The 22,375-nt window shown below is 26.6% G+C and overlaps 4 protein-coding genes across 4 annotated transcripts; 2 read left to right on the top strand and 2 right to left on the bottom strand.

The window, feature by feature from the left end:
- Window positions 1-930: 930 nt before the first annotated feature.
- Window positions 931-2,646, top strand: GO595_005080 (uncharacterized protein; the record flags this gene model as incomplete). The annotated part of the gene is made up of 1 exon (XM_067918283.1): window positions 931-2,646. The coding sequence occupies one exon, from the start codon at window positions 931-933 to the stop codon at window positions 2,644-2,646; it is 1,716 nt and encodes a 571-aa protein (XP_067774630.1).
- Window positions 2,647-7,602: 4,956 nt separating this feature from the next.
- Window positions 7,603-8,094, bottom strand: GO595_005079 (uncharacterized protein; the record flags this gene model as incomplete). Its single annotated transcript, XM_067918282.1, has 1 exon — window positions 7,603-8,094. The coding sequence occupies one exon, from the start codon at window positions 8,092-8,094 to the stop codon at window positions 7,603-7,605; it is 492 nt and encodes a 163-aa protein (XP_067774629.1).
- A 3,480-nt stretch (window positions 8,095-11,574) lies between these two features.
- On the bottom strand, window positions 11,575-12,672 carry GO595_005078 (uncharacterized protein; the record flags this gene model as incomplete). The annotated part of the gene is made up of 1 exon (XM_067918281.1): window positions 11,575-12,672. One exon carries the CDS (start codon window positions 12,670-12,672, stop codon window positions 11,575-11,577), a length of 1,098 nt encoding a protein of 365 aa, XP_067774628.1.
- Window positions 12,673-21,674: 9,002 nt separating this feature from the next.
- On the top strand, window positions 21,675-22,364 carry GO595_005077 (aspartate/glutamate racemase family protein; the record flags this gene model as incomplete). The annotated part of the gene is made up of 1 exon (XM_067918280.1): window positions 21,675-22,364. One exon carries the CDS (start codon window positions 21,675-21,677, stop codon window positions 22,362-22,364), a length of 690 nt encoding a protein of 229 aa, XP_067774627.1.
- Window positions 22,365-22,375: the final 11 nt, after the last annotated feature.

Here is a 22,375-nt window from a genome sequence, read left to right as displayed (position 1 = left end):
TGTTGCAGGAATGGATTTCCACGGGGCAACAATTACTGTAACAGTTTCACCAGATCCAGGATTAATTGGATTAAAAGGGAGAATTGTTAAAGAAACTTATAATTCTCTCATCATAATATCAGAAGATAACAAAGTTAGACAGATTAACAAGAACCATAATGTAATAGAACTAGAAACAAATCATGGAAGATTTGAAATCAATTTAACAACACTTAGGTGTCATCCTTATCTTAAAGCAACAAAGAAATGGAAACAAAGGGCCCCTTTGCCTTTACCTTACTAATGAATGATTGTTAATAAAAATTTATTTTCATTTAAAATATCATCAAGCTAAAAAGTGACAATAATGACCGTTAAAATATCCATATTAACTAAATAACCGCTAATTTTGATCGGCTTTTGCTTGACCACAGTTAGATGGAGCTGATTTCGAAAATCTCTTCTTCAACAGATCCAATACCAATAGTTCAACAGTTTGTTCAAACAGTGAATGAACATCAGGAAAAGATTGAAGTAGTTTTGAAGAGTTTATTTTTAGCATTAAGATCGAAATCTGTTTCTCAACGAGGAAATCTTTCATTTGCCCTATTTCAATTGGTAAAAAAGCAAAAGAATAATTTAGACCCACAATTTTTATATAATTTTTCAACAGAAATTCTTCTCAAAGATTCATCAACAACCGAAAATCGACGTAGTACAATTGCTTTATTCTTTGTTTGGAATGCCCTTGTGAGGTCAGGTGTTTTTTCTCGTTCTCCAGAAATTATTTTAACAATCCTTAGGCAATTATTCGGCATTTCAAATGAACGAGAATGTTATCGTACTATTGGATATCAAACAATTTGGTCAGTTATTGATGTTACCTTTAAAACCAAAGATGATTTCATAAAAGAAATTTATCCTGAAATTGTAAATGAACTTGGTGACACAATGACTCCAGCTCATGCTGATTCTTTTTTACTTTGGATCAGAATTTGTCAAAAGTTCCCAGATCTTCCCTTAAAAAACTGGGCTAAAAATCCAACATCACATACAATATTAAACGCATTCTCATCTATACTGCAAGATTCACTATCTGTTTTGCCAACTATACATCCAATTTGGTACGCTCTTGCCGAAATAAATTCATTTCAGCTTGTTACTCAATCGTTGGAATTATTCAAAGATGACGAAGGAAAAGCGGGAATTTTACCACTAGCTGCAAGCGTAGCTGCCTTTGATTATCTTGAAGTACATAATTTTATTCAAATCCTTGAAAAATATTCATCTTATTATTCATCAATTACAGGAAAGTATGTTCAATTACTTCAAAATTCAATGGTCCAAACAGCTAAAAGACATATCGAATCTCATAAGCATCGTACTGTTTCCATTATTAGTGCATTACTCCGAAGTATTCGTTCGCATTCTGCTGAAAAACTTGCTGCCCAACTTAATGACGAAGAAACTAAAGAACTTGCTTCAACTCTTGAAGATCAAGATTTTGCAACGAACATGGAGCTCCTTTGGGCGCAAGCTAAGCGTCAAAACGTTGATGACACATCAATACTCGCAAGCATATTCAAACAAACTTTGTCAAAATTAGAGAACGATAGTGATCGTCGTTCGATTATTCCATTTCTTGTACATGTTGCTGATTTAGTTCTTAGTGATGGTTCTCATTGGTTTTCTCTAATATCACCATCTACTCCAATTCATAGTCTAATCACAAAAAATAAGGATGATATTCTTAAACATTCAAACTCAATAATCAAAGCTACTCAAGAAGTACACAAAATCGTTGGCATGGAGGAACATGAAATAGACGAAATTACTGATTTTGATTTAATTTTTGATGATTGTTTGAAATTAATTCAATCAAACTGCGAAGTCTGCAAAGCTGTGGGAAGGTGTATTGCCCTTACCGCTCTTCCAGCAGCTCCACCAGACTCCATACAAAAATTTGATCATGATCCAATTCTGATTGTCAAATCTTTGGCGATCAAATCCGTTTCTAAGTATGCCATTCCACTTTTCATCAAGAATCTCAAGAAACTTCCGACTACATTTGCGCAGAGACCCGAAAACATCATTTTAGAAGTTGACGATGATGATGTTGATGAAGTTATTCAGATCTTTTTTGATTACGCCCAACAAGAAGCTGCCAAAGGACCAGTCATGTATCTTCTTAAGAAGTTGATCAACGACCTCCCATTTGAAAAGTGCCAAGCTATCGTTCAGAAAGCCGTTAAGCTCCAATTAACGGCCAACGCCAAAACAGAATTTATACTACTTTTTTACCAACGAGATAATGAAACAGCAAATTATATAGTTGATACTTTACTTGAATATGCTAGTACAAACAAGACGCCCAGTGTTAATCGTAAAATACGAGAATTGATTGATGGGTTATTAGCAAGATATGAATTTTCACCAGAAACAATTGGAAACATTGTAACGGTGATGACAAATGTGGAATATAGTGAAAAAATTAGTGCGAAAAAACGTGCTGAAGAAATATTTACTTGGGCTGATTATGTGCTTGCGAAGTATGGAAGTGATGAAGTGCCATTGGATAAGTTCAAAGAGAACTTAAAACAGTACACAACATCAACTTCAAAGTTATTACGGAAGTTTGCAAAAAGATTTCTTGAAAAACATCAATAAATTTTTAATAAAATAATAATTTTTTTGTTTGTTTGTTTTTGAGTTTTCATTGTTCAAATAAATTTTGTTGTGATGTTCTCATTTAAATAACTTATTAATAATCATTGAAATTGTTGTTTCAATATCCAAATCGTGTATTACTTTTCATCAATAATTTTATGCTATGGATGGCATAAAAAAATGCCTTCGTTCTGAAATTTCGATTTTATATCATTACATCCATGATTTATTTTTATCGATATATTTGCAAAAAATAAAAAATTTTAAATAAAATTTCGTTTACAAATTGGTTCGCCCGAAATGCCCTTGAACAGGGCTCTTTTAGACAAGCAGAATAAAATTTGCAATTTCTATTTTGATTTTTTTAACCTTAAAAGTGATTTGTATATCCATAATTTAATAAGTATCATTTGTATTTTATTATGTTTCTTTGATTTCATAACCATTGATCTGTTTCTTCGATTATATTTTTTTTGAATGTTTCATCAACTTCATTCGGATTCACTTCAGTATTTTCTTCAATTTTATTTTCGTTATTTGTTATTTTGTTTGTTTTATGCCTAAATATAAAGAGAATAATTCCAATAATAAGAAGAAAGATGAGTATGGCTGAGCATGTCACTGAAATAATAATCGTTTTGGATGTATTCCCTGAAGTTATTTCTTGTTGTGTTTCTGAATAAATCATAAAATCTGAATAATAACTGATAAATGTCAATATTTGATAAATTGTAAATATATAACTGATAAATTTCGTTGGCGTGGAATAAATACTTGATGAGAAATATGAAATAGTAAATGTATTAATGATTGTTATATCAATAATGCTCAATGTTTGCGAAAGTGCTAATGTGAAAACTAATGATAAAGTCCAATTTGAATCAATAATCATAAATGTATTTGAAGTAGTGAATGAAATACTTTGTGAATATGTATTTAATTTAGTGAATGTATAACTATGTGTAAATGTATTAGAATATATATTTGATTGTGAAAATGTATTTGATTGGGTGAGTGTGTTACTTTGAGTATATGTATTTGAGCCAGTAAATGAATTACTTTGTGTAAATATATTGGAATATGTATTTGATTGTGTGAATTTTAATGTCGGGAATGGGTTACACTCTTCAATTATCGTTGTGTTAACTTTAAGATCACCAAACGAATTATCACTGTATGATGATGTGACCATAACTGTATGTGCTTGAATATCATCAAATGCGTTTTCTAAAATATTTGGTGATCTTTCTCCATAATAATATATGCATGTGAGATTACTACAATTTTGAAATGCAGATTCTCCAATCGTATCTAATGTATTTCCAATATGAACTGTTTTTAAATTTCTACAACTTAGAAATGCTCTGCCCTTAATTGTTTCAATATTATCTCCAAGATTAATAGTATTTAAACTTGAACATGAATAAAATGCATATTCACCAATTGATGTAATTGCATTCGGAAGTATTATACTTTGCATTTTACTGCAACTATGAAATGTATTATCATCAATCTCTGTAATATTTCCATAAATTTCAACGATTTCTAAATTAAGACATAATTGAAATGCAGAATTTCTAAGTGTTGTAACTGATTTTGGAATAGTGAAATTTTGTAAATTTGAGCATTGATTAAATACAAGACGGTCAATTTCTGTTAATTTATTTCCAATATGAACTGTTTTTAAATTTCTACAACTTAGAAATGCTCTGCCCTTAATTGTTTCAATATTATCTCCAAGATTAATAGTATTTAAACTTGAACATGAAGAAAATGCATATTCACCAACTGATGTAATTGAATTCGGAAGTATTATACTTTGCATATTTTTACATTCATAAAATGTATAATCTCCAATCTCTGCAATATTTCCACAAATTTCAACAATTTCTAAATTAATACATTCGCTAAATGCTTCATTCCCAAGTGTTGTAACTGATGTTGGAATTGTGATATTTTTCAAATTTGAACAGTTACAAAATGCTTTTGCACCAATATTTTCAATTGTATTACTAAGTTCAATCGTACGAAGTGTTTCCCATTGACTGAATCCTTCATTTGGTATTGTTGTAACTCCTTCAATAATAATAACTTTCTCAACAAAAATTTGATAGTCTTTTAAATCAGTAATATTATCTTCTTTAGTTATTGTAAGTGTTTTAATATTTTTATCATATGATTCTCAAAATATTTCCACAAAATAACAAGATATTAAAAATGGAATTACGTTTTTTGTGATGTTTGTTTGAATTTTATTTCTATTAATAAAAATTCTTACATAATGAAAAAGAGAAATAATAATCAATAAAAATATAAAATAATAACAACAAAAATATTGAATATTTATTTCATAACTTTTATGATGTTTTAATTCTTTTATGAAAGAAATCATAAAAAGTTTGAATTTTTTAATTCGTGAAATTATAATTTTAAAATAATCAAATAATTTTATAAATAAAGAAAAATTAGTTTGAAACAATTTATTTTTAAATAAAAGTATTTGCTTTATCAAAGAATTAATAGTAAAATACTGTATATGTTTGCTTAAAATATTAATTTTGTTATATTCTTGGGTAAAATTAAAAAATGATTTAAAAATTTGCTTTGATTTATCATTTTTATTTTGCAAAAAATACAAATCAGAAACACACCTTAGATCATTACTTGCTATTGAGAGAGTTGAGAGTGTTACTAGATATGAAATCATGAGAAAGTCAGATTTTTTAGTTGATTTTTTTTTCTCCAAATTTGGCAGTTTACTGTGATCAATTGACTTTCCAACCGAAATATATTTCACTGGGTCTGTTGCAATATTTGAAAGCTATCGTCACCAAGTTTCAGTATGAAAATGATCGGCAAATCGTCTTATTTTGGGATGGGACTGTCAACAAATTCGGGATACCATAGATGAAGCAATAAATAATCTGTCTATCATTGAGCATCAAACAGTATTAGAAACAGATGAACTTTTGTCACCAATAAATTTTAATCTTGCACTTTCTTTTACTCACCCTCGAGAACATACTTATCTCCATTGTTACTTTTTACCACTCAATTCAACGTCATTAATTTTATTATCAAATTCTTTTATGAAAATATTGAGAAAATATCATAAAACCTTCAAATATAATGATGTAATATAATAATAGAAAGAATCCGTCAGCATCGCTGGTCTAATGGTAGAATTTCAGCTTGCCAAGCTGGGGGTCCGGGTCCGATTCCCGGGCGATGCATTTTTTGATTTAATTTTTCCTGTGATAATGTTTTGGGTTTGGAATTTAGAGTAATTTTATAGAGTGTGAATTAATTTTTTATTATTCCTCAGTCAGTGGTGTTTTGAATGCGAAATTTGAGAATTTAAGAATTTGAAAAATGTTTATGCATAAGTTATTCTGATTGATGAAATTCTAATTAGGTTTATATTAGAAAACTCTTAAAGTTGGTTAAGAAATAAATCACTTCTAATTAAAGATTGAATATTATTTATTAATTTTTTTATATAAAGATGTTGTTTTTAATAGCTCGTATCTTAATAATATAGAAATTACTTCATATAATTGGATAATATATTAGAATCTTATTTCGTTTGTTTCATTTGTATCAAAAAAAGTCAATCAAAGAACTGGAAATAAAACCGGAGATAACCATATTTTATAGTGTTATATGCTTTCGTGAGGATATGGTTAGAGAAATTTTATATTTTAAGTGCTCACACAAATTGTCACACCACTTCAAATACGATGTTAATTATTCAAGAAAATTATTTTTCACGTAGCAATTCCTTGGATGTATTTATTTGTTTTTTCTGAGATCAGACACATTTCAATTGATTTATCCTCTGTACTAAATAATAAAACAACCGAAACATATATTTCATTTAGTTTAGACAAAGCAAAACCCAAAAAACGTTCTAAAAATATAAATCAATAAGCTTTAATTCCAAAATCTTTATCAACCAACTCCTTTCACACACAGTTTATTAGTAGCACTGCTTTCAATTGAAATGTAAATCGATAATAGGTTTGAAAAGAAACCAACAGGTTTATGATAACGTCTGTGTGCTTTGATAGCTGCGTGTTTAATAAATGCGTTTCAAGTGAATGTGGAGGAGCAATTAAAGCTTCTGATTCAAACATAACAATCCATAATTGTATTTTCAAAAATTGTTCATCTCTCTACGGTGGATTTACTTATAGCAGGTTTTCATAACCTTTTTCTCTTGAGTGCTCTTCAATCACTGGGAGTTTTGCTGAAAGATTTGGTGCAATATTTTCAGGATCACTACATCATACACTTCAAGTATTTCTTATGCAAACCTACCCTATTGTGAAGCCAAAACTTACATTGCTGGCGTATGTTCGAGCTCACAGTACCAATGATGAAATTTGTTATAATCAAAAATACTTATGCTCCTAATTTTGGTGCAGTTTGGGACTGATCTGAAAAATTTGTCTTTGTACAATATCATCACCGTCAATTTTATAATGTATTAAGTAATTACTTTCTTTCACTGGATGAGCAGACCACATGTTGGAGATTGCTTCTTTCCAGGTTCCAACGGCAAATCACCAAGTTATATCTCTGTTTATAGCTCACAATGCTTCATAAAAATCCAAAATTGTGTTTTTGATAAACTTCAGAATTAGTCCATCGGCGAACTATAAAAGGAAATACAGTTTTGCAAAAAAAAAAAAAATAACACATTTAGATAATTTTTTATCTGCATTTAATTCAAATTATGATAGGAAAGGAATTTTTATATGTGAAAACTTTTTATAAAAGGAAATTGTGAGCAAATCATTTCTAGAATTTTTAGATTTGAGAATTTAATAATTCAACTATTTCTTTATGACCATTTCGAGATGCATACATAAGTGATGTTTCAAGTAATTTATCAGTAAATAAAAAGAAAATTATGTTAGAAAATTTAAAAATTTACAAATAAGAATTCTTTGCTTAAACAACTTGATTTTGTTCTTTTCTGAGAAAATATTCAGCAACAAGTTTCGGTGAAAAAGAAAGCAGAAGTCTCGATGAACACCAGACAGGTTCTTCTTTATCTGAAAGCAAAGTAAGAAATTTAGATTCTTCTTTGTTAAAATCAATGATTTTAATTGGTAACACGTCTGTTTTGTCTAAGTTTGCTACATTCACTGTTGAGGTATTGGGCGAATAATTGAAGAAAACATCTGTTGTTTTGAATTGTGGAAATTCTTGTGAAACCCAAATAGAATCAGGAGTCTGTGTTCCAGCCTCTCGTGTTTCTCCTGTATTATTGAGCCAAAAATTTGAAATTAAATATTCATGTCCTTCAAAAGTTGATTCAGGTTCCCATGAATATTTTTCTGTTGGTTCTTCAGAATCCCATTTGACCAAGTAAATTTTGGTTCCATCATCATTAGTTTTCTCCATAATGATGCTTAATGCATTTTTACTTTCGACTTCCATTTTACATTTCACTAAGTTTGTTTGCTTGAAAGCACTTTTTGTGCAATCGAAACAAATTTTGAGCTGTCTGATGGTAAGCAGCAACAACAAATCGAATACTTTATGTATTATTCAATTTTTTATAAGTTCTGCCTTTGATTTGTAAATTCATTTTTTTTAAATGAACACCAGAAGTTTAAGGGTCGCGTCCGATTATAAATGCTTAAAATTTCCTTTGAATTTAGTCACTTTCCATTTAAATTCGTGTACGATACAATACACAAACGGTCATCTAAGCAAAGACTGGATGTACCAATTAACCACATCTAAACCAGTATATACAAGTATTGTTGAAAAAATGTTTATAATATTTTTATCTTCTGTTTTAATTTTGATTCCTTGTTGTGAGTATCGCTCACTCGTGGAGGAACGAATCTTGATGGATTTATAACCGCAAAACTAATTCAAAAAGTTATTTTTTCTTCTTTGTCCAGAGCCTCCAATAATGAATAAATTGTTTCAAGAATTATCCTATTGATAATTTATAAAAAAATTGCAAAGACATATTTATGAATTTTTGCTCTGATCTATAGATATTGAAAATCTTGTATAACTTAAAAAAAGAATGAAAACTATAGAAAAATTATATAAATTAATATTGACTATTATTAGTTCTATATATTTATTGAATTTGAACTTCTGTATTTAATCCTAAAACCCAAAAAAGCATTTTGAAATTTTGGAGATTTCTCATAAAAAAATAAGATAATAAAATTTGGTTAAGATAATTTTAATGAATAGAATGTGTATACTTATTTATTTTTTTTTAATTAAATTCAGTTGTAAATTAGAAAAAATTGATTTTCTGATTTGAAACGACCGTTTATTTGTTAGAAATGCTCCAAAATCAAACAACAACAACAAACCAGAAATCTCAAAACGAATGGGAAACATTTACAACTTTCGAAAACATAATCTTTGGTTTGAATAAAGATAATTTTGCTCAATCATCAAATTTTATTATCAGCAAATTTTGTAAGGAATATCCAATATCTTATGATATCATTCTAATCCGAATGATATATACATCTCTTCTAATTGATAGTAATAATTTTGATATATATTTGAGATTATTACAAGAGATTGAGAAATATGAAGAAAATAATAAAATCGACACAAAAATATTAAATTTATTTTCTCAATTTCTACTTAAAAGAAACACACAAGAATCATTTCATTTACTTAATTACATGATTAACTATAATTTACTTGAATCAAAAATCATACAAAATATACATAAACCATTTTTTGTTCATATTAATCAAGATAAATTAGATGAATATAAATATTTATTTGATCAAGAAAATATTGCTTATGAAGAACTTTCAAAGAATGATTTTGAACTTCATAAGAAATATATTAAAGAAGGAAATAATCCAAATGAAATTGCTAAAATAATTCGAAATGATGAAATCGAAAAACTTCAAGAAATATCATCACAAACAAATTTTGATTTTAATCAAACATTTGAACCATCACTTTATGAAAGATGTGATTTTGTTAATCAAGAAAATGTTACATTAATTGATTATGCAGCATTTTTTTCTGCAATAAAATGTTTTAAATATTTACTTATGAATGGTGCAAATATTAATAACTCAGGTAAATATGCAGTTGCAGGTGGAAATGAAGAAATCATTCATTTATGTGAACAAAATCATTCATCATTTGAAGGTGCATATGAAACAGCAATTATGTTTCATCAAAATAAGATCTTTAAATATTTTTATGAAAATAAAATTGAAGAGATTAACAAATTAAAAAAATTAGGAGAAAAATGCATTTCATATTTTAATTATGAAATTTTTACATATTTAGAAAAAGAAGGAATGAAAATTAATGAAAATATCATTAATGAAGCAGCAAAAATTGGAAATATTTTTCTTGTAAAATATTTCCTTAAAAATAATCAACTTCCAGAAAATATTTTAGTTTTTGCTTCATTTTCAGGAAATATTGAACTTGTTACATACATTTTAAAGCAAAAAGGAATTGATATTAATGCTAAAAATATTTATTTGTTTTATTTAATATTTATTTTAATATTTTTATATTTCAAAATAATATTTGGAAATTATTTCAAATATTTGGAACAGCACTTATATATGCATCTGATGAAGGTTATACAGAAATAGTTAAATTACTTCTTGAGAAAGAAGGAATTGATATTAATGCTAAAAATATTTATTTATTTTAATTGAAATTTATTTTAATAATTTTTTATTTCAAAATAATATTTGGAAATCATTTAAATTATTTGATACAGCACTTATATATGCATCTGATGAAGGTTATACAGAAATAGTTAAATTACTTCTTGAACAAGAAGGAATTGATATTAATGCTAAAGATATTTATTTGTTTTAATTGAAATTTATAATTCAAAATAATATTTGGAAATTATTTAAATTATTTAATACAGCACTTATTTGGGCATCATTAAATGGTCATACAGAAACAGTTAAATTACTTCTTGAACAAGAAGGAATTGATATTAATGCTAAAAATATTTATTTGTTTTATATAGAATTTATTTTAATAATTTTATATTTCAAAATAATATTTGGAAATTATTTCAAATATTTGGAACAGCACTTATATATGCATCTGATGAAGGTTATACAGAAATAGTTAAATTACTTCTTGAGAAAGAAGGAATTGATATTAATGCTAAAGATATTTATTTATTTTAATTGAAATTTATTTTAATAATTTTTTATTTCAAAATAATATTTGGAAATTCTTTAAATTACTTGAAACGGCACTTATATATGCATCTTATGATGGTTATACAGAAATATTAATTACTTAAATTAATTTGTAATGCATTACAAATGTATTTACTTTTACTAATTACTTTTAGAATCGGAGAAATTTACTAATCTTTTATAAGGACTGTCTTTAATAAATTTTTTTCTCAAAAGTGTTTCAATTAAAGTCAGCCAATTTCGCTATTCGAACAACAGACTGTAACTTACATCAAAATCAGATAAATTTTCTGAATATTATAATTAAAGTGAGTTAAAATTAAAAAAAAAATATTTAACTTTGAAAAGTATTCGGACAATATACAGGACATTTTTGCTGTTAAGCAAAACATTTTTTTCATATTGTTTTTTAAAAGAGTTTATTTATGCACATGTAACAAATCCAATTTTTTTTTTGTATAATTCATTTTTTTATTAGTTCTACTTTTGATTTGCATAATTTTAACAACAAACATTTCTTTCCAAATTGTTTTAAAAATAATTTGCCTATTCATATGCACACTAATCAAATCCGATATTTTATAAGTTCTGCATTTGATTTGCACATTAAACAGCGAAACATTTTCACATTATTTTGTATTTAATTTGCACATGCGACAGTTCCAATGTTTTGCAATTTCTTCCTTTGTTCGAAAACGACATTTTCACGTTACATTATGAATTATTTCTTTATTTATTGCAAGTTCGCGAACTTCCACATGAGGGGGATCACGTCGTTCACCTCCTTACTGTTGGGTCCCATCTTCATGAAGAACTCCTTTATCATTGGCGTGAACAAGTTTCGTACTATTTCATTCTGTGCGATTTCCACTTTCCACTTCGCCAACACATTTAATATTTCGAAGTCGATGTAATTTTTGTTCTTTCTCACCAAATTATTTACGATGTTTTTAACTCTGTACATCACTTCGTAATTATTTTCGACGAATTTCAACAATTCGATCAATGCTTCTTTCGAAGAAGACAAATAAATCGCTTTCATTAAGTTCTCGTCGCATAACATTTTCGCCCATGAACATAATGCTTCAAATGGCCTTAAGTATATCGATTGCTTCGAATTATATTTCTCCAATTCATTTAATATTCGTTTTCCTAATCGAAGACAAAATTCGCAGTCTTCTTTATCAGATAATGTAGAAATGATCGATTCGATGGAGTTAGAGAACATTCCGCACGTTCTAAGTAATGGTTTATAGACTTCTTTGTCGAACTTGTTACGATTTCGATCACTGAACCATAAGTTTTTCACTTGTTGTTGATTCGTATCATTTATTGCATCACATAATTGGTGGAATATTTGGATAAAGGAATCATACATTGATTCATATGACGAATGCTGACGTTTGAAACAGAAATTAAACGAAAAATTGACCAAATATTCTGACGATGATCGAATGTTAAATCCTTTAAATGCATTCTCAATAAACATTGCGATTTGATCAGCTAGTGCTCCTCCTTGGATACCAATGTTTGTTAATATGGATATAGCTAATTGAACAATTCGATCATCTGATGACAATAATAATGGCCCAATAAATTCACTTAAATATTGTTGATGTAATTTTCCCCATTCACTATCTCGTGGCATTTCTAATGTCAAATACTTTGGAGGAGTAATGAATTTAATTGGATTTGATTCTTTTGGTATTAATTCTCTGAATGTCATATTTTGACAGATGCCCTCACAAAGCATTGGGGCCTCCAGTTGGCAGAATACGGGTCCCATTTGATTTTTCATTGTTTTATTCAACGATTTGAGGATCGTAAACATTTCAATTGTCTGTATCGGCTTCATACCGATAACACTTTGAACTTTGAAATAATTAATAACAGAAGCAGAAATTGCTCTCCGAATATCAATATGAAGTTTAGGATCATTAACTATTTCATTTATATAATCCAAAGAATATTTAGGTATTGGCAAACCACAATATTGAGGGTCTAATAACCAAGTAGAAATTCTAATACGTGTATGTAATGTATAAGAATAATTATTTAATGATTTAATGGCAGAGATAAATGACTGAAGAATTGCGTCTTTTTTGTTTTGGTTTGTTAATGATAACAAATATTTATTAACAATTTCAATGCAATTTGAATGGAATAAATCACATGTGAACATTTTGAAAAATAACTTATAAATAATATTATTTTCTTCTAATATCCAATTAATGTTTTTAGGTTTATCATCAAAATGAATTAATGTAAATATGAAATTACAAATAGAATTCGAAAATTGTTTATCTTCAGCACCAATTTTATTCTTAATTACATCGGAATTTAATGATAATAACTTAATAAATGAATCATAAAATATATTAATGTTAATATTTTTGGATATTATTAAGTTATCATATATTATATTACATATTATTCCTAATAAATATTTCGTTGATTGATAATGTTTTAATCCATCATTATTAAATCTTGATCGAAATGTAAGATGTCTTTCATTTCCATTATTATTATTATTTATTATATCTAAAACTTCGCCATTAGACTTTAAGAATAACTTCGGTAATGTTCGTGGATTTGGATTTTCTTTTGTAGGTTTAATATCTTCAATTAAAAAGTCATTAATTAATAAATTAATTAAATGACTAATTAAATCAATTGATTTATAATTTATATGTTTCCAATCTTTGATATATTTCTTTAATAAAAAGATAATATATTTAAGTCCGTCTCCATCTTCTTTAATTAATTCACATGCTTTTTCATAATTGTTAATATCAAATAATGGCTTTAATAATGTTTCTGTTACATTTGGTATCCATTTATCCATTAAAGGATTTTTACCTTTAGGTTTAACTTTAATGTTAACATTTTGTTCATTTCGTGTGTTACTATCAAATCTAGATTTTGATATATAGTAAGTAGTTGTTCCATGGGAATGTCTCTTTAATTTGGGTTTAATTGGTCTATTTGAATAATAACCAGGTTTAATCTTAGAAACTTCTTTAGGCTTTTCATCATTCGTCTTTAATCTACAATAAATTGATATTGGTGTAATATATTCTATTTTAAGTTTAAATGAATAATTATCTTTAATTTCTTTTTTGATTTCTTCTGCTTTAGTTACTTCATAAGGTTTAAAGTTAAATACTTTATCAATCATTTCAAACGTTTCAATACATTTATCATCATTAAATAATCGTTGAATAAATGAATCTTCTTTCATTAAATTACGTGTAAATAATATTGTCGACTTAGATATTTTTAATTCATATGAAAGATTAGTTAAACTCTTTAAATAAGTTTCTAATGTATTATTATTTTCATAATCAAATTCATCATATTTTGGTAAATTAATTTTTTGTGTTATTAAATCATTTTTGAAATTAATTCCTTTAATTAAATCAATTAAAATTGTTAAAACTTTTGTCGAAACATTTTCATATGTTTTAGGATCATAATTATTAACTTTATCATATAAATATTTTAATACTTCTTTAAAGACTAATGTTGAAGAACTTAATTGTGATATATTAAATGAATTTATTAATTCATTTGTATAAATATTTGTATTAATACATTTACCTTTAAATTGTTGATTAGCTTTTAATGAACATGGATCATTTAATATAATATTAACAAATTTCTTTGATAATAATAAATTCGATTGTTCTTTAGATAATTTGATTATATTTAAAAATCGTTTTTCTAATGGATTTAATTCATATAAATTATATTCCGGTATAATAGTTAAATTCGATTTATATTCAAATGAATTTGTTATTCCAGAATGAATTTGTTTTAATAAAAATGGTACAATTTGTATATAAACATTTTCGATTCCATTAAATTCTTTAGAATATGAACATTTAAGAATTGCTTCAAGTATAGCTAAAGGTATTATTGAATACGCTTTAGTTGTAAATGGAATCTTTAATAAAATTTTATCAAATAATATTTCAATGAAATTATCATAAGCTTTAATACCATTATAAATATATAATGGATAACATATAATATTAATAAATAATGTAATTAAATGTGTATCATTCATTTGAATGTTTCCATATTTACTTATTAAAAATCGACATAATCTAAGATATGCATTTGTTGTCTTTTGATAAAAATCTTTTTCATTAATCTTTAATGCTATAAATGATAACTTTCGGATAAATAATGAATATAATGCAAATGATTTAATTGCTATAGTTTCATCAATATTACGAATATTTGTTATTAACATTTTCTCATATAAATGAATATTTGTTTCAACTGATTCTGTATCTCGAGTTTCTTGTATAATTAAAGGTGGGAAATTAACAAATGTTTTAACAAAACCATATTCATCAATTTTATTATTAACATTAGTATCGAATTTAATAGTTTCTGATATTAACTTTAAATCATCAAATAATAATAATAACCCTAAAGGTATTAAAGAAGATGAATTATTAGTTAATTCCATGTTATATTTATTTGGATTTGTTGGATCATTAATATATTCCTTAAGTAATTCATCACGTAATTTAGATGGTATTAAATAAAATGGATCATTATAAGTTTCAAGTGTAAATGATTCATATGTTTCCCATTTACGATTATTTAATAAAGCTTTTAATATTATCGATAAATATTTTGTATATTGTTCAGGTGAATTTTGTATAATTTCATTTTTCCTTTGTAATACATCTTTTATACAATTAATAATTATATTTAATATAAAATCATATGGTACTGAGATTTGATTCTTTTGTATTTCCGAGAAATTAGTTAAAGTTTCATTGTCTTTAGTAATATATTTAATTAATGTTTCAAATAATTTAAATTCGCCAATTCGGACATTTTGAATTGTAACATATTCGAGTCGATTAATTAACATTGGATATACATTAGATAATGGATGTTCTTTATTCTTAATTGATAAATATTTTAACATATTTATGAAATTAGTTCCTTGATTTTCTATCATTGAAAACATATTAACATAATTAGTTGTAAGTTTCCTAAACAAAGCAGAATTTGGTTCTGATTCGATTAATCGTGTAAAGCCTTTGAGGAATTTCGAATCTAAAAATTGTTTCGTTGTAATGACTTTCTTTTTGATAAAGAAACAGAATCTGAAATAATCAAAAAATCCGGAGTGTTCAGCCATGATTTGACTCGAAAAGAAGAAGTTTAATACCGAAAATTCTTCACTTAATTCAGGATTAAATGAAAGTAATGCTTTGGAAACATCTGATTTGATTTGTTGATCGTCAACCCATAATTTATGCGCAGAAAAAAAACAATCAACGATAGGAAAGTATATTCCGTTGAAAAAATTATCGTCTTTGATAATTTCATCGGGTTGATTGAGTGCTTCAATCATTGTATCGGCTAATAAACGTGAAAATGAACGGCGATATTTTAAGACTCGTTTGGTTACAAAGTGACGAAGGTTTAAGAATTCTCCTGTATGTATTCCGATATAAAAATAAACACCATCATTTCTAGCGAATTTGGCTAATCGAGATATTTGAGATGGCATTCCATTTGTAATCTTGCCGTTAACAACATGGCAATTAAATACATGCTTAAGGTATTCATTTGATTGTAAAGATAAGATTTCTTTTGGAAATTGATAGGACCAACTATGTTGATCCATGTTATTTATTAAAATATGGCCAATGGATTGTGGTAATGGGAGATGATCATAGTTTCTGATTAATATTATTAATATTTCTTTTCGAATGAAATTGTTGGATTTATCAAGTAATTCAAGAACCTTTTCCTCCGTGAGTGATTTTAAAAATTCTTTTTGTGATTTGGGTTTCTTCAATGCAGTTAATGCATATGATGAAAGTTCATCATTGTTTATCATTTCTGCAATTTTATCCCACATGGATAACATAACAAGGCCATGAATATAAGCTTCAGGTCGATCAATGAGATCATTTATATTCTCAGCATTGACTGATTTCCAATTTATTGGTTCCATAATTGTGAAGTTGGCAATGTATTTCAAATAACCGTTTTGTTTCAATTAACTGTTGATATTTGAGCACTTTGACTAAAATATAATTCATTAAAATGATCATTTGAAATAAAAAACGAAAGTTCATCTGGCCGAGTGGTCCAAGGCGCTAGTTTAAGGCACTAGTCCGAGAGGGCGTGGGTTCGAACCCCACGGTGAACATTTTTTAATTTTTTTATCAGTTCTTGAATGTTTTGAGCAGTCACAAACAATACCATGTTTAAAAATTAAAAAAATTTGTCTAGCATTTTATATGTATGATAACTTCAAAATAGTTTAACTTTTTATATCCATCTTATTTGAAAAAAAAATCATCAACTTGAAAATTTTGTATACAATAATAATTATTTTAAAGAATGTGTTTAATACCAATATACTGATACAAATGTAGGGTACTCCTGTTAAATTCAAAATATATTTGGCCAATTCTTAACGTATAAAAAATTAATGAAGATATGGAAAGAAAATCAAATCGAATCATAAAAATGAAAAAAGAAGTTATGGGAAAAATTTCCCAAAAAGGTATTCTCAATAATCTTCAAGCAAAATATTTGACTTCTGTTAGGGAAACAATACATAATAATCCAAATTTTGATATACTATTAAAGCACAAAAAAATAATACCAAAAGAATCATTTAAAATTGCTAATCAAATCACAGTGAAATTTTTACAACGACACAATTTGTTTTTCAGTTTAAGATGCGCTCAATTGGAATTTCCTGATTATTTTTCTGAGAGTGAACAGCAAGAATTGGATAACCCTGAAGACAAAAAAGGAGTAATTTATAAAATTATGAAAGAAATTCAAGAAAACAATTTAAATCCATCAAATTCATCATCCATAAATAATTCAAATGGAAATGAAGTTATAGCAAATAATAACAGTATGCCATATAAACAGGATAATGAACTGGAAGGTAGTTTTTCAAATCAAGAAATTTTCAATTCTTCATCATCAATCAAACACAAATCAACAAATAAAGGAAAACATTCACAACAAAAAAACAATATCAAAAGCCATTATTCTAATGAATTACCAATGAGACATCGCCAATTTTTCAACAAAAACTGGAGTTCCAATTCTTCAAAAGATAACAGTTCAGTAGAAGATGAATTTAGTGAAAGTAGTTTTGATGATTTGGATTTGAGCTCTATCCAAAGGAAGGAAAGTGATAGATACAAAAATGAAATTGTCAACAACGATGATATTTTTGCTGCTGAAGAAATTGATTTTATTGATGGCGATAGTGAAGAATCTGAGCAAGAAATGAAATTAGTTGTCAGTGGTGAACAATTTGAACAAACAAAAGAAAACAACTTATCAAAAACGGAAACGGAAAAAGATCAAATAAAGAACGAAAAATTTTTTGATTCAGAAACACATCAAACAGAAATTTCTCAAAATGTTAATACAGAACAAATTGATAAACCTAAAGAAGAACAAAATTTAGTTAAAGAGAAAACAAATAAAATCGATTCGCCTAAGAATGAATACAATGATCAAACGAATAAATTAGAAATAAAAGCAGATAAAACTGAAGTTTTACCCGAAAAAAATAAATTATCGATACAAAAAGATGAAAATGTTATAATTGATTTGGATGATAGTTCAAGTGAAATTGTACTTCCAAAATTATCTAGCGAACTCAGTAGTTTGAATGTTGATTTAAATAGTTTCGAAAATTGTAAACATAATCAAAAAAGTAATTCGTCAATTGTATTGGATTTAGATTTTGATCCTACAAAGCAAAGTAGCAAAGATGACTTTGTCGAAATGTCGTATGAAGAAGAATTTAAAGAATTCGAAGAATCACAAAGTAAAAATCAGTTAATTGATTCATCAATTGATTTTACACAAGAGGAAATCGAAGCAATCGAAAAAGAGGAAAATACAAAAAAGAAAAATGAGAAAAATTTGGATGATTTGTCAATTGAATTTTTATCTGAAGGACCTAAAGAAGAGAAAAAAGTAAAAAAGAATGAAAAAAGTAGTGAATATTCGATAGACTTTACAGATGATCCCTTGTCTCAAGGAGAAGAAAATAAGAAAAACAGTAAAGATGATGATGAGGAATGGCTTATTTATTAAAAATATTTCTAGAATAATTTTTTTTCTTCTTCTTGCTGACAAAAACTTAACATATATTAAATATTTCATAATATTGATTGAACATAAAGATATATGTATTATGATTTTATCATTTTAGATGATTTTTATTTTATAAATTTTACATATTTAATAAGTTTATGCAAAAAAATTCTTAAGCCTGCAATGTAAAGATTTGTAAACTATTGTAATGAAGACGTTAATTATTCAGTGCATTTTTTTTGTCATGTTAGCCGAATCAAAACTCCAATCTCCTCACATGAAATTACTTTCTAAACTTGAGAAAATCATATATAATTTAAGTAAAGATAATCTTGATAAGTCAATTCAAAAAACTATGAAATCATTTGATTTCGATTTTCCATTTTCATATAATTTAATTATTAGCGCATTAGTTTACCATGCATTTTATTCTAAGAATGATTCAGATGATATTTATATTGATTATTTAGAAGGGATTCAAACAAAAGAAGAAGAAAATGATCAAATTGGCCAAAAGATTATTGACATTTTTTATAATTATATGTGTAAAAATAATATAAAAGAATCATATCATTTAATTGAAAAAATGATCGAACGAAATTTGTTAGACGACGATAAAAAGTCTAAATATCAAAATTCTGATTTTCTTTTACATGAAATTAAGAAAATATATCATAAAAGTTACAAAGAATTAACAGATGATGAATTAGAACTTCATAAGAAATCATTAAAAGAAGGAGTTAATACAAGTGAAATAGCAACAATAATTCGAAATGATGAAATCCAAAAGCTTCAAAATGAAGCAATAGCATCAAGTTTTGATTATGATCAAAAAATCGAACAATCATTTTATGAAAAACATTCATTTATTAATCATGATAAAGTTTCACTTATTGATTACGCAGCATTTTTTGGATCTATTGAATGCTTTAAATACTTAATGTTAAATGAAGCTAATATGAATAATGCAGGTAAATATGCAATTGCTGGAGGAAATCTTGAAATCATTTATTTATGTGAAAAAGAACATTTAACTTTTAAAGGCGCATATGAAGCAGCAATTAAATTCCATAAAAATGATATCTTTAAGTATGTTTTTGAAAACAAATTAGAAACCTTATATGAACATGATAAAGATATTAGAGAATTAGGATGTTTTTGTATTAAATATGGAAATTATGAAATTTTTTCTTATTTAGAAGACAAAATAAAAATTAATGATAAAGTTATTAATGCAACAGCAAAAATTGGTAATTTATATATGATAAAATATTTCATTCAAGATTATCAAGTTCCCAAAGATATTTTAGTGAATTCGATCGAATCAAATAATATTGAACTTGTTAAATATGTTTTGGCTCAAGATGGATCTGATATTAATGCTAAATATATTTATTTCATCAATTTGAAATTTTATAATAAAATTTAATGTTTTTTAAATATGTTTAAAACACCACTAATTTTGGCAATTGAAATTGGCTCTCTTGAATTAACTAAAATGCTTCTTAACATAAAAGAAATTGAAATAAATCTCAAAGGAGGAATTTCTTTGTTATGTTTCAAATTTAATTAAATAATTTGATATTTGATGGAAATATTTGGAAATTGTTTTATGTATTTAATACACCTCTTATTCATGCAGCTCAATTTGGTAACACTGAAATAGTTAAATTACTTCTTGAACAAGAAGGAATTGATATTAATGCTAAAAACATTTATTTATTTTATTTCTTGTTTGTTACAATAATTTTATATTTCAAAATGATTTTTGGAATTTGTTAACATTATTTGAAACTGCACTTACAGTCGTATCAAGAAATGGTTGTACAGAAATAGTCAAATTACTTCTTGAACAAAAAGGAATTGATACTAATGCTAAAAATATTTAATTATTTATATTTATTGCTTGCTTTAATAAATTCTTGTTTCAAAATTTTATTTGGAATTTATTTGATATGTTTTATACAGCACTGATATGGGCATCTATAAATGGTAACACAGAAACTGTTAAATTACTTCTTGATCAAGAAAGCGATGAAAATAAAGATTTAAATAATTGTTTATAATATTTGCTGTTTGTTAAATTAATTTCGAAATATCTCAAAATGTTATTTAGAAATTATTCAAATTATTTAGTAAGGCTCTCAAGAAAGCAACTGAAAAAGAACATAATGAAATAATTGAATTGCTTCGCGAGAAAGGCGTTAATGAAATTATTAATGAAAGTTCCAAATCTGGTGGTTTTGACGAAGTAGAATAAAAAATTTAACTTCATCAATTTTTTTTTCAAATGTTTCGAAAATGATTCGTGTTTTATCCATATTGTAATGTGTAATGAAATATTATTTGGGAAATAATTTCTTTCTGTTACATTATTTGAAAATGAAGATTTTTATTATTAAGTTGAACAGGAAGTTATAGAATAATCATACGCATTATTTGCTATGTTATGTATTAATACTAAGATATTAAAATAAAATTAAGGAACATGAATGCTTAAAATAAAAAATCTATATTAAAAAAATAACGTGATTGAATAAAGAATCCTCTCAAAATTACTATTATGAGTAATTACAAAAAATATTTACAAACTAGATGTATCATTTTTAAAATTCCATGATGGTATTGTGACTGTTAATTACTTTTTTTTGTCGAGTTATAAATAAACAACAAACAAACGATAGAAAATACGTTAAATCACTTCACCTCAACAAAATGAAAACAATTGGTCTTTTAGGTGGTATGAGTTGGGAAAGCACTGTTACATACTACCAAATAATCAACGAAACAATAAAGCAAAAGCTTGGAGGTCTTCACTCAGCGAAAATCCTTCTGTACAGTGTCGACTTTGCTGAAATTGAAAAATACCAGTCAGATGGAGATTGGGATAAAAGCGCCGAAGTATTGGGAAAGGCCGCTTCTAACCTACAGAAAGCAGGTGCTGATTTTATTGTAATCTGTACAAATACAATGCACAAAGTAGCACCACAGATTCAAGAGCAGATTTCAATACCTATTGTTCATATTGCAGATGCTACTGCAGAAGCCTTACTTCTCGCTGGCCATCATACTGTTGCATTACTTGGTACCAAATATACGATGACGCAAGATTTTTATAAAAGCAAATTAGAAGGTCATGGAATCAAAGTTTTAGTTCCTGAGCAGAATGATATTGAAACTGTTAACACTGTAATTTATGATGAACTATGTCGAGGTATTATTTCTCCTGAATCACGGGCAAAATATGTGGAAATCATCAAGAAACTGGAAAAGATAGGTGCTGAAGCTGTAATACTTGGCTGTACAGAAATCGGACTGCTAATTCACCAATCAGATTCGCCATTACATGTGTTTGATACCACATTTATTCATGCAGAAAAAGCTGCATTAAAAGCGCTGGAGTGAGAAATTTTCTT

The sequence above is a fragment of the Histomonas meleagridis genome (genome assembly GCF_020186115.1).
Source record: "Histomonas meleagridis strain 2922-C6/04-10x chromosome Unknown contig_32, whole genome shotgun sequence".
NCBI lineage: Eukaryota > Parabasalia > Tritrichomonadida > Dientamoebidae > Histomonas > Histomonas meleagridis.
This window is presented reverse-complemented; position numbering and strand designations above follow the sequence as displayed.